General features: G+C 38.8%; 1 protein-coding gene across 2 annotated transcripts in view; it reads right to left on the bottom strand.

Moving 5' to 3' along the window:
- Positions 1 to 13,850, bottom strand: part of odad2 (outer dynein arm docking complex subunit 2) — a 39,572-nt gene that overhangs the window by 24,392 nt on the left and 1,330 nt on the right. For both annotated transcript variants that reach the window (XR_011691929.1, XM_071485689.1), the window contains exons 3-10: positions 13,343 to 13,500; positions 12,746 to 12,941; positions 12,441 to 12,547; positions 11,764 to 11,900; positions 9,894 to 10,010; positions 5,436 to 5,650; positions 4,720 to 4,869; positions 3,666 to 3,819 (exon numbers count right to left, since the gene is read on the bottom strand). Coding sequence is in view for 1 of the 2 variants with exons in the window: in XM_071485689.1 (XP_071341790.1) it covers positions 3,666 to 3,819; positions 4,720 to 4,869; positions 5,436 to 5,650; positions 9,894 to 10,010; positions 11,764 to 11,900; positions 12,441 to 12,547; positions 12,746 to 12,941; positions 13,343 to 13,500 (1,234 nt within the window). In the remaining variant the exon portion in view is untranslated. The remainder of the gene's footprint in view (positions 1 to 3,665; positions 3,820 to 4,719; positions 4,870 to 5,435; positions 5,651 to 9,893; positions 10,011 to 11,763; positions 11,901 to 12,440; positions 12,548 to 12,745; positions 12,942 to 13,342; positions 13,501 to 13,850) is intronic.

Genomic DNA, 13,850 nt, shown 5'->3' with positions numbered 1-13,850 from the left:
CTAGCATGGCTGAAAAATAAATATAAATAATAAAAATCACTTAAGTAAAATGGAGGGACAGAAGATTTTATAGGTGACTGTATAAATGCTTTATCCCCTTGCCTGATGGAATTACATGATCAAAAGTGGTTTTAAAAGAGATTAAGAAGTATGAAGGATTGAATTCTATTCATGAGGTGAACTTGATATCACCCACTTAAAGATGCTTTATGCATTTTGTCTCTTCGTTTACTGCAGGTGTCTCAGCCTGCGCTACTAAATAGCTGAAGCCTTCACTCTACTGAATGGAGGTCTTATTCTAGTCTGGTTCCTCTGCAGTAGCAGACTGGATTCTTCAGACACAGACTACCCTGCCTGAGCCACTCCAGGCCTATAAATCACAGCACTAAGCATGTGGGAGCAGGGATAGTGTTAATAGGGCTGTAAATGATACCCTGTTGACCTCAGGCCCTTTTCTTAATGGAGTTTTTTTGTGTATATTTTGTGCACAAGTGTGTGTGTGGCTTGGACCTCATGCCAACAAGGGTGGACCTGCATATTGAGCATAAGTGCTCAGATCCATAAGTGTGTATGTCAGGTAGACTCGGGCCACTGCCAGTGCTTCATGGAGCTCAGTGTAAGAGAGAAGTACTGGGTCTTGGCAGAGGTCGAGCCACAGAGGATGCATGGGGTTTCATACGTTTCTGCAGTCTACAGCATACTGAGAGGGAAGGCTACTAATGAAAAGAACAAACCCAAACTCCTGCTCTATTATAGGAAAGGTACTGTAGGGACAGAATGAATGATTACTGGTTGTTCCTTACTTCATATTTGACATAAGATCTCCGACAACATAAAACTTGATCACTTAATAGGCCCTTCTGTCATAAAATGAGTGCAGTGCATGCTGAGCAAATGTCTAGTCAGACCTTTTAGTTGAAAAGTTTCTTAACTCATGAGAATGAAATGTTTTAGTTATTCTTGTGAGTAAATTATCCAGATCAGACTCATAGTAAATGCACTACAAGCAGTAAATATTAAATGTTTTCATTGAGTGTTATAGTTATTTTTTTAAAGCAGTGAAAATGCCTAATTATTTTGAGCATAATTACAATTAGCTACAGTTGAATTTTTTTATTCATTTTTTTCGAAAATGAGCTGATTCTGGCTGCTGTTCAGTAGAGACAGGAATAGGTCATTGTAACGTTCAGTAGAAGGTTTCTGATGAGAGAAGAGCAGGGCAGTAGTACTATGACTGCCCAGCAGAGGGGGAGCAACCTGAGCCCAAAACACCCAGATCATCTTGTTAATCTTTAACACTTTTACACTTCAGGTCAATTTATAATAAAAGGAGCACAGTTTTAAAGCTCTGGAGAAATGTTGAATGAATGGTGACACTTTTTAAAGCTGTTTCATGAATCTTTAGTTGTAACTGATGACTAAAAAAAAAAAAGATGAGAAAAAAACCATTGCCTCAGAAAAAAAAAGAAAATTGAAAAAGGCCAATTATGAAAATGTTTACAACAGAAAATGTTGAAATGTTTACCTGTTAAACAGTAACATATTGTATATCAGACATAATATTTATATCTGTGCGAATATGAAAATTGTTTTGTGTTTGGAAAGCCACAGGCCAACCTAACTGTAAGCAGCTGGTGAATTTTGTTTTTAAACACAGACAAAACACATTTTGACATTTTTGGCTTAGTTGCTAAAGTTACCATGTGAAGTTTTTTAGGTTTGACCAGTAAAACAATCATTTAACTCTTTGACCTTTCTCTTAGCAAAGTTGTAACTAAGCTTTTCTTGTTTCCATAATCTACTGACAGCTTATACAGCCTACATATATATAAACTCTTCAATATAAAGTATGATAAACTGTTTGTTTATACTGTGGCACTGATGCATTACAGACTGGAATAAGGAAGGTGAAATATGTTAAAATTCATTCCCCATGTCAGTACGCTACAGACATCTCATACAGTACATACAGTGCACCCACACAATCACACACATATAAACCTGTGTGTGTAGCCATGGACTTAATGTGCACACTGGATTTTGTGAGAAACCATGTCACCATTTTATAGGCGCAGATCTCCAGTCATACAGGTATAAAAGCAAACACATTGGAACCCTAGGCAAATATTCCTACATAAATATCATTAAAACACAAAACAGAACATCCATGTGTCGCTTTACCAAAGTGTTAAACTTCCCACAGTACAAACGGCTGTCTATAGTGCAAGGGAAAAGGGGAAAAAAGATCTCCTCCTAAAATAAAACAGATATTTAACTTGGCTCATGGTAAGTTTCAGCGTCTGATGGTAATGATATTATAAAATGACTACTGGACAAACCCCATAAATAACTGTGCTGTGTGGTTTCCAGAGAGATAGAACGCTGGGACATGTTGGTTACTGCAGTGCTGCATCTTGTTGAAGCAGGAACACACACACAACCCTAAAGCTTACAATCCCACTGAAAAGTATAAAATACACAAACCAGTGAGGTTTTTTTTATCTGAATTTGCCGCTTTCATATCGTTTAAATCTTTTTTTTTCCTTTCTGGAAGGGAGCAGCGGCCTGCTTTTAGAGTGGGAATTTCCTTCCATTATATTCTATTTTGCTAAGCTAAAAATATCTACCTCAAATTGAACTTTACAGAAACATTTTCTATAAAAGATTTACTCAGTTGCACTGTGACCAATCTTATTTAGCACCAAGCCACAGAACTCAAGAACACAAATACTATACTACATAAAAATATGTTATGTACACGATGACTACATATTGAAATATCATTAACTCATTGAAGTTTCTTTAAATTGAGGCAGCATTTAAGGGATTTTTACTGTGGAACAGAAAAGGATAGTTTGCAACTTGCAACAAAACAGATTCCTGTCAAAATGAAATGAATGCAGTCTGTTTTAATATAATCTGTCTACATGATATTGCCCAGATAAACAGATAATAGTGAGGCAGAGTAATCTCAGAAGTCAAGTGGTCGGAGGTATTCCCAGCCAGTCTGGGTCATTGGCGTTTCTGTCCTCTTTTCTTTTCCCTCCATGTTTTGACACATTAATATTCACCATATGCCCTGTCAGACCTATCACAGGCGCGCTTCATTTTTATGCTTCTGCGGTGTGGGCAAACAGTGAGTACAGCTGCTGCCGTCAGACAGCTCTTTCCCTCAGCTCACATGTGCAACCAAACAGGCCTTTGTCAGAAACCAGGAATCCGCAGGCCGAGCCAACCACTTCAATAGGCATCTTCCTACAAAGCGCCGCTTTAAATGGGAGCAACCTACACTTTATTTCATCTGACATCCTCTTTCTTTAGTGAGTGACACCTTGATATCACTGAGGTAACCCAGACAGGTGGGATTATGTGATTGGAACATTAACTTTTATGACACCATCTAACCTAAGCTCTTCTGCATATCCATGACTAAATATTTTTTTCCATGCTCTGCTTTTGAGATGAGGTTTTTGAGATTTGAAAAGTGATTCAGGTTACCATCGAAATTCTTGTACAGATGACAGGAAAGGAGCATGGACTTGGACTGTCTCCTGTTAGTTGTGGCCTGCCTTCACCTGCAGTCGTACAGCTCTTGGTAAAAAATTTCTGTTTTGACTTGAAATCCATTAGAAAAAGGAAACAGTCCAGGGGGGATATTCCCCTACCTTGAGGTACTTGACCAGTTTCTGGATCTGCCAGTATTCAGAGGGCAGATCTGTGTCATTCTCCGGACGACGCTCTGACTGCTCCTCTTCCTCCTCACTCTCCAGTGAACTCTCACTGGAAAGTTCCACTGGCATGGCTCCTGCTGGGGTCTTACTGAACAAAAAAAAGAGCAGATACCAGTGCACTTTTGACCGCAGATAATAATCTGTCGAGGTGTTGGACAGTGTAATAACTGGACAACAAATAGCCAGACAAAAGGATGGAATATAATATCATGAAATCTGTTTTCCGGTGTTTTAAATGGAAAACAGCTTGGTCATCCCACACAAGGAGACAGATTAAAGATTTTGAAATTCAAGTGTCAAGTTTGAACTTCCTCAGAATCTAAGCAGTAGGAAAATAAAGACTGGAATAATGTCATTGGAAGACTGGAGTCATCATCATATACAGAGCAAAGACTCTTGAAAGGCTATTGATGCAAACAGAAATGCAGATGGCTTTTTAAAGTTGCTTGGGCTGCTTGGATAACGGTATCATGAAAACTGGGCACTGTGGAGTAATGAAATTTGGTACACTTTCATATGGGGCCGCTAAGAAACAGTTCCCATGTACATACAAATAGCATTTCCAGGGGAACATTTTATCAGAAGGAGGCAGCTGATATGAGGGAGTGTTTCCCAGGAAGAAACAAGATAAACACCGTGCAAGATTGTCATGAAGCTGCCAGGCCTATGCACCGTGGTGGGTGGTGTGTGGTAAAACTGTGACTGAATGAACGCACCCTGAGGTCTTTGTTGCATGTGCACCAAATGATGAGCAGAAAACAATGAACAGCCGCTAGAATCAGCTGCATCGATTTCTGATGCTAGCAGCTGGTATACAGGTACTTGTTCAGCACATGAGCTAATATATTTGCAGGTTACAGTTTCAACAGGTTTCACTACTGGTTCACTACTACTTTCACTACTTCCAACTGTTTAAGTTAGTCCACCTGCAGAGAAAGAAAGAGCCCTTAAAGATTTTGATGAAGGTGAACTAACACAGCACACTTACATCTTGTGGGAGGACAGGCGTCCATGTATAGAGGACACGGAGAATTCTGCTTTCATCTTGCTCTTGGCTCCTTGTCCTGGCTTTTTCCTCTTTATTTCAGCAGACCTCTCCTCTCCAGAGCTCTTACCAGATTTCTTTTCCTCTGCTTTACTGTAATGATGTGAAATAAGAGTCATTATGCCTGCTTCTATTTTGAAAATGGTTATTTTTCTAACATAATCATTATTTAACAACTTGAGACTAGAGTTCAGCAGGGTTTTTTGTTTTAGCGGTTGAGATACTTTTATCATGAGCCAGTTTCTCCTCAAATGGGTACAGATATCACAAGGTACAGCTGCAACAGCTCAGCCTTTGCTAGATCTATTTATCAATCAAAGACCATATGTGATAGATCTGTTGGGGATTTTTTCTAAGACTTTTTCCCAAGTTTTTTTTGTCTGTAATTGGGCAAAAAGGGTTTCCACACTGTTAACGTATTTATTAACTCAGATCGTTGTGTAATCGGGAATATTTGCACTTGCCCTAAAATTTATAAACCATATAACCATCTCTTTATAATGTGTGACTGCTGGCAGACACACTGAACACATGTGGCGAAGGCTTGGCATCACTGTCATCTAAAGCTCTCCTTTTCAACAGGAGGGATCCCCGCCATGCACAGTATTTGGTAGGCTGAAGATATTTCAGGACACATCTTACGAGGAATTATCACATACCAACATGGAGACATGAGACCAAGATTCTTCCATCTCGGACATGGTTCATATTTCTTCTCGCCGCCTGCCTTGTTCAGCGTATGCTGTTGTCTCGCCTTGTCATGCACATTCTTTTCCTGTTGCTCGTAAGACCTCTGGGATTGGCCTTGTTCCTCCATATCAACCGATTCCACATGCTGGATCCTTTGTGTTGATGGAAGTTCAACTGCAAAATCCTGTTGGTTAGGGGAAAAAGACAGAGGCTGAAGAGTAAGGAAAAAGACTCTTGATTTGCACCAAAATGCTAGTGGTGAGAGATTGTATACTATAAATTTCTTTTGAAAACCGTACGTACTTGGGTTGTAAATTTCTCTAAATGATGTGTATTAAAACAAAATAGTCCCTCTGATGTTCACTTGTGCGTCTTGTGAAACCATGCACCATACCTAACAAAGTGTTGGCAATTTCACTCCAAGAAGAGACATATTAAAACAACAGAACAGTATCAGTGACATATGAAAAACATAAAAAAGCTCCTGCTCAAAATTATGCAGGAGTGCATAACAATTCAGCCTTTATTGAGGTATTGGAATTAAATAACACTTTCCCAGTGCTTTACACAGAGTAGGACCCCATCTGTTAATTGGCTGAACAATATCAAAAAGTTTATTGTTTCTGTACATTCCTCCACCTAAAACCTTGCAGCATGGCACAGACAAAGCAATGCCTTTGTGTCACTGCTATTCAGTTATGATTTTTTTTTAAAGCTCTGAAAGCTTTTATACCAAACTTTACAACCTATACACAAACGCCAATAAGACACATATGAATGGTTAGCAGGCAGGAGAATATTTAATCACAGACACCTGCTCTGCAGAAATAGCTCGGGCTGTCACTGGCTGTTAGGGGCTCAACATTTTTAAGGGAAGGGAAAAAGAATTAAGATGCATTTCTATGGGTTGTGTTCACGCACAAGCTGGAGCCAAGCATGCCCAATCACTTTTCCAAAGACTTGTTTTTCATAAAACACAAAGTGACCTGCTATTGGAAACATACAAGTCAATTCACCCAACCACAGACCCACAGTCTGGATTTATTAGGCTAACCAACCTTCTTTAATTCTATTATATGTGAAATGGACAGAGTCCATGTGTATACGCTGAAGGGAACAGAACACAGTCCCTGACATGCCACAGTAAAACATCCTATTACAGGTGCCTTTCTGCAGCTGAAAACACTATAAGCTTGGAGACAAATGCTGTGTTAACTCAGACTGACGCCTGCAGTTCTACACTCACAATACATTTTTATAGCAGGTGACATTCAATTATTCGCACTTATGTATACATTTGTCTTTTTTCCAAGCATTCACCTACTAAAACCTAAACCCCAACTATTTACATATGTTCGGGGGAGGATTGTTTCTAATTACTTGATCCATACTGATGGAAAATCAGCAGGGAAGCAAATCTGAAGCCACTGGCCGTAAAACATCTGTCAGTGGCAGGATTCAAGCCATTTCAACTGACTGATTATGACAATGAGACAGTCTATATTAATTTCAGGATGTGAATAACAAAAACAAATCCACAACCCAGGGAGTTTTTACTTTTCAGTGAGTGTCTTATGCATGCAAATGCACCACATGTCCAATTTCCAATCACGCTGTGATGTCAAAACAAATCCACAACACTGGAGAGAGAAGGCGAGTCTGCTTCCTCCCTGTGTTGCAGCCCTCGTCTCCTTTGGCTGCCTCTGTTCATCTGATTGAGTCTGTCTAATCTAATAGAACTGTTGAAAAAGACCTGCTTCCTCACATTGGAAACAAGCAGATATGTTTGGAGATTAGGTGTTGTTATCTTTGGCTATCACCCCCACCCCCAACTTTGGACTCTCCATGTTGCAATTATGGAGCTGAGCCAGAGCGATGTGAGTTTGTGTTTCTGACAGACACTTCTGCTGTAATGTTTTCAAATTCAAACTGGAGTGAATGATGTCAATAAGAATGACTGCAATTACTTAATATCTCAGATATAGGATGCAAATAGCACCATTTAATTTTGTCATCGATCAAACTAATTTCTAAGCAGTGCGTTTTTAGGGGGTGATTAGCTCAAGCACAGGCAGAGAGAAAATATTCAGCAGTGAGAGTGAAATAAAAGTTACAGGGCAATACGGACACGTGTCAAAGAGTTTAAAAAAATCCATGACAATGATTTAAGCCTCTACAAATTCGTTCACAGCTATTTTTACTGCGGCTGTCTGTCATTTTTAGATTGTCCAGACTCGAGGCATCACTCTTCACACAGGACTCATAAAACATGAAAGCCTGGATGTCTTTTTTTACACAGCTCTGCCTGGCACTACCTGATTGTTTATTAGAGCCTTAAAGAACCTGGTTTCACATAATTATCTATCACCTACTTTAAAGAATCGCACGGACAAATCACAATTTCAAGGAAAGCGCTATTCTATAGCTATGAGATGCACCATAAAGACTCTGTATGTTAATGCAGAAACACTAAAGCTGTCTGAAATAACTTTCTCTTCACTTTTCACTACTTGCTGTATGATAGACACTCATCAGTTTATGCTATAAAGGGCAGTAAACTGAGATTTCTGACACTTTTAAATCATCATTTCGCACCATCACAGAGGTACAAAGTCACACATATGTTTTTGCATTCATAAAATAAAGTGCATTGCAGGATTGTCGGTAAAAAGTGGAAGTATTTGCAATGGGAACTATTTCTTTTCTTTTCGTTGTGGGAATTTTTGAGGTGCATACATTTTACACTGATAATCTAGATAATCGAAAAAAATGGTGGAGGGTAATAGGGAGTAATTGCACACACAGCCTGAGTCTAGGCTGTGTAGCACAGCCACACCAGCTAAATGTCAATGTCATCATGCAAACATGCTCAGAATGGAAAAGCTAACATGCTGATGTTTAGCAGGCACATAGTTTACCACATTCACCAGCTCAGTTAAGTATGTTAGCATGCCAGCATTCACTCATTAGCACTTCATACAAGTGCAGCTGAGACTGATGCGGATGAATGATATCAGTTTTGCAGTTCTGGACAAATTAAAATTTTAACCTGATAACAACACTAGATGAAAAATCGGTGGATCACCAAAGTTATTATAGTTCCTCCCAAGGCCAACATAAATATCTGTTCCACATTTTGTGTCAATCCACCTAGTAGATGCTGCAATATTTCAATGGATAACTGAAAACTTGCTTGGGTTGGAAAAGAGGAAAAGTCATCAAAGTCATTGGGATTCATCTTCTGGGGACCATGGCAGTCCGTCCCTATTGCTAGTAGTTGTTGAGATATTTCTGTCTGACATTGCAACCAATGCAGCCATGCTGCTATTGTGGTTAAAAAAGAATGAGCACTGATGGCTGTCAGAGACAACTTACAGCAGTCAGTGTATTGCAGTAGCTGTCCAAATAAACCTTAGCATGGAAAATCTCTTTGGACAATTCAAAAAGTCTTTTTTAATTTAGTTAAAATATTTCTGTTGACTTTTGTCCCAAAGGCACTTCACATGCAGAATATTTCAGTGAAATTATCTGGCCCATTAGAAGTCAAATAGTTTTGAAAGATCATTGGGTAAAATACGTTTGCATGTCAACCCTAATAGACAATTCTTTACTGAAGCAGACTATTGATTCTTGCTTTCAGAGTATAATTTCCACAGTGGGAAAATAATATTGCCTTTCATCATATTTGCAAAGTATTTTCTGAAACTGACACCGTAATAAATCAAAAACAAAAAAATATACAATACAATGATTTTAAAAAAAAGGCTCTGCTAGACTAGACTACACAATTGCCTTTCCCCTCTTTAATACACAGAACCAATATCCGGCAGTGAGCAGTAAGTGGTCGTTAAAGGCTCTGATGAGCTCGTAATTATACCACATTTTCCAACAAACATCAGCATGAGCAAGAAAAAAAAAGGTTCATATTTTCAAATGATTAACAGATTTTTGAGAGCAGCTGGAAAATATTATTGAGGTGATTTGTTATGTCATCAAATTACTAAAGCAGGAAATGGCACTACAGAATAAATGATCCATACTTCATTGTCTATAAATGTGTGTGTGTGTGTGTGTCTGTGTGTGTGTGTGTGTGTGTGTGTGTGTGTGAAGGGGGTGGGTGGTATGGGGCTCAGTCTTTTTGATGTTGGAACACATAGGAGGTTGATTCAGAAATTTTTCGTCACAGTGACAACCAGACACTAGCTCACTAGCGTGGAACAGCACAGACACTGATTACACAATCCAAAGTCTGTTTATGAATATGACTCACACAGCATCAGTGATCAAATCAGAGGTTTAGAGAGAAGGACCTTGTTCATGGGACAAAGAGGCATTTCAACACCCACACAACTTTGCTTTGAGAGCCGAAAGTGAAGGCAACAAAAAGGAGGTTTTAATATGTTGATGATAATTGCATCTGCCTGTACCTGCTTGTTTATGTTCTCAGCAAAATATGGAGATCGGCTCTTCAGAAGTGTTACCAGGTCTTTGTACATATCACTTGTTCGCTCATAGCCACTCTCCGCCCCCTCGTGTTTTATGCCCTGTGAAAACAAAGTGAAAAACAGCCTCATTAATCCCAAAAACCACAATTATAATGTGACCCACATGTCAGCCGGAACAGCTGGGGTTAGAAGGCTCAGAGTATCTCTAGCCAGGCTCCAAGAGGAAGTGTAAAACCATGTAAACCACTAAATTAGGTTTAAGACACTACTGCTCTTTGAGGTTTCTTTTGCATCAATGTCACCGATTTGGTTTTCAGTTGTAGTTTTTTCGCCTTGGCTGAACTATTTCCAGGTGAAGAAACAGAGACAGGAAACTTGTCAGCAAAGTCACTGAGAAAGTGAAACGTGCTGCAGACTGCAAAATCCTATCTAAGAAATGATTGGAAACGCATTTAAAGAGATTCCTGACATTTTGGAAGTATTTGGGAGCTCTATAGATACATATGTTTATCTTCCAGTGTGACATATTTATCAATTTAAATGTTTTACTGCAGATAAAAATATTTATTACAGTATGTTAACTACATCAGAAAACATTAACAACTTAAATTTGGTCACTGTCCACAGACAAGTTCAAATTTTCTAAATTTGTCTTAGATTGATGGAACATAGTAATTATGGAGACAAAGCAGACCTCCATGATGTCTAAGATTATGGAGATCTGCTCTTCTTGAATGCACCTATGTTGGATCCAGTATACTACCGTGCCCTACATTTTATCACTAGATGCAATTATCTTGCACACCAGTGTAAGTAAGTAGATGTATCAGGTACAAGCATTGACTGCTATATATACATCTCTACATAGCCTAGCTCCTCCTCACCTGTATACATATACTGTATATGTCGAAATCAAAACCAATCTCGTCTGTGTTCTCACAATGCTCTACAGATGTCAGTTTCTCCAGTTAGGACAAAGTTGGGCACAAAAAAGCTTTTAAACATGCTGCTCCTTCCAGGTGGAAGAATGTACATGGGACTTAATGTTGTCAGGGGCAATTAATCGTGGTGAACTCAAGTCAGTCTCATTTTTCTGGAAAATAGCACTCTTGGACAGAGTCTTTGGTACTAAATGTATTGTTTTTACTTAATTTTAATAGTTTTGGAAACTCATAACTGTTTATACATCTTAACTGGATATTGTCTACACTCTTTTGTGGCAGATGACAGCTGTCAATCTGTTTATGTTGTTTGATTTATTGCTGTTACAGTGTTTTTATGCTGTCCACTTGCCCAGGTGTCTCTTGAAAAAGATTTTAATCTCAGAGAGACTTTTACTTAGTTACATAAATGAAAGATGGAAAATGGGAAAAAAAGTTTATTACCTGACATCAAACAGAAACGGATCGCTACTTTATATGCTATGTTTTGAATTTTGGTCATCTAGATTTTGTTTACATTTGGATCACTGATCATGTGTTTGGTTAACATGAGACCAAAATACTGTAGGAACATTGCATTGGTCAGTACGCCTTGCATATTATTCCTGTTGTGTAACTTTGCAGTTGTGTGGCTCAGACTGTTATTCACACTTCAGGTCACCATGCACTCATATCTACATTCAAGATTTATGATTGAAGAGCAGAATAAATCTTTTCTAAAGCACTGGAGCACAATAACATACACAGGTGAAATCACTGCCACTTAACTGATTGTACAAAAATGAATCAGAAATTATTTGCCAGAAAGGTGGTTTCATTCTTGATAAGTAACCTCCCTGAACGCTTTCTCACAGAGAGAAAGGGATCAATACTACATCAAATGTTACAGTGTTTTATCTTCCTAGTCTTACCCCATTGAGAAAAACTCCAGTGGTGCTGCAGGTGATGTAGAGGTCCTCAGTGTCACAAGGCTCAATTACAAGGTAACAAATCTCACCATGCAACTGTCTCCACAGAGGGGCATGGCAGCCATTTGCAAATTCATAATCTAAAAAGACAAGCAAAGAAAAAAAACATAAATCTTTTCAGCAAACTCTGCAGCATGGTATCAAGTCACAACATAGGGACAGCAGGTGAGCAAAAAGAGAAATCATCGAAATGTTCGAGCTGCTGACATAGCACTCAAAGTAACACAGGTCTGAGGCATTAGCCCAGGAAAGAGCCATAGTATCACTTGCAGCATAAATCATCCACTAAAAACAGAGCCACATAGTGACCGTCGTATTTTAAATCTGGTTTGGAGAGTTTTTTCATAGAGAGTGTCAATTCAACCTGAGAAAAAGGGGACATAGACTGCATTTATAACTTGTTGTGCACATGCAGCTGAATGGTTCTTTAGGGCAAGATAAATAGATTGCAATCAAGCAAAAAACATGTACTAATGACTTCGTAAACTGGAATCTGACAGATATAATGACTTCCATGTCTTTTGTTGCAGCAGAACACAGGTTTTTATGCTCTGGAATATATTGCATTTGCGTTAATAGCAATTCCTTGCAACCCAGTGAAATGTGGAGATAATTCAAACCTGATGTGTATCGAACCGACTTCAACACCCTCTTTTCCCCTTCACTGCAGAACCGTTTCAACAGCTCCATGTCATTCTTTACTGCGGTGGGGTCAAGCCTGACTTGCCTGTAATGAAAATATAGAAAAACAAAACAAAACAAAACAAATATCCAATTCATCCTGTTCATTCATGGTTACTTTTACAAACCCACTGCCTGTTCCAATCAGAAACAACCACATGTTGGAGTAAATCTGAGTGGATCTGACTGAAAGAGGATATATAATGGATGGGGGGAGAGAAGGAGATAAAAGAGAAACACCCACTCTGATATTTCTTCGAGAAGCTTGCTGAGGAGTTGTTTGTCCATATTTTGGAGCAAGCGAAAAAGCTTGACCTTGACGTCTGAGTCCTTCACTTGGTCTTCGTCTACCAGACGTAGCTCATCGGTGTGGGCGTCTTCTCTCTCCAAGATGTTACCAAAGCAGGGACCAAGAATCTTAACCACAGCATCTCTATTTTCTGAACAATAAGAGAGGTTAGCCTTATTGAATCCTCAGAATCAGATGCTGGTCAGTGCTACTAAAAATGGAAGTGAGTTAATAATATGCACTGTATTTTTTCCACGCACATTTCTTTTCACAAACTCAGCCAACATTCCCACTCTATAAACATCTACCAGCAATGAAAATGATTCATTATATATTCCTCTTACAGACAAATATATATGTATATCCTTATCTCTTTTGGCAGTGTCCCTAAAGTAAATACGTATCTGTAAAGAATTGCCAATGGCAGCATAATCGGATGCTTGTAGACAATAACAAAGAGGACAAAAAAATTAAGTCTGAGGGTTATGAAGGTATTCTTGTGGCTGGTCTACTTGGGATGCAAATGAGAATCAAATCTCATCTTGTGCTTACCTTCTAGACATGCTCGAACCTCCTCCAGCTTCTTATCATCTGCCAGACGAACTAGTTTAGAGAGCTGGCTGAAGCTCCGTACATTAAGAGTGGGAGGGGAAAGCTGCAACAATGGATGCCCTTCACTGTCTTTCTCATGAGACTGTACATCTAAGTCACTGAGGAGAAAAGACAATGAAAAAACTTATATCTACTTACTCTATTATAATTTGTTTTATTTTAATAATAATAATATAATAATCACATATATGAATGCCAACATAATGAAGGAAGATCAGAGTCGTATTTTTGTTTTTGTACTTCTCCACTTCACGACTACAAGATACAAAGTTAACCACACGCTGAAAGTAGACCAGACTTTCTGATGAAATAAAATGGAATGTTCTCAGTCCTACTGAAGCTGAAAAACAAATTAATTATAGCCTATTGCTTTGAGTATAGCAAAGGTAAAATACATTTGGACACCATGGTGACAGCATATCCTGTGCAGGCACATAACACTGAAAGC

This window comes from Trachinotus anak, unplaced genomic scaffold (assembly GCF_046630095.1).
Source record: "Trachinotus anak isolate AG129_WGS33_773 ecotype Australia unplaced genomic scaffold, CSIRO_AGI_Tana_v1 ptg000009l, whole genome shotgun sequence".
Taxonomy (NCBI): Eukaryota; Metazoa; Chordata; class Actinopteri; order Carangiformes; family Carangidae; genus Trachinotus; species Trachinotus anak.
Note: the sequence above shows the minus strand (reverse complement) of the source record. Positions and strands in the feature narration are given on the sequence as shown.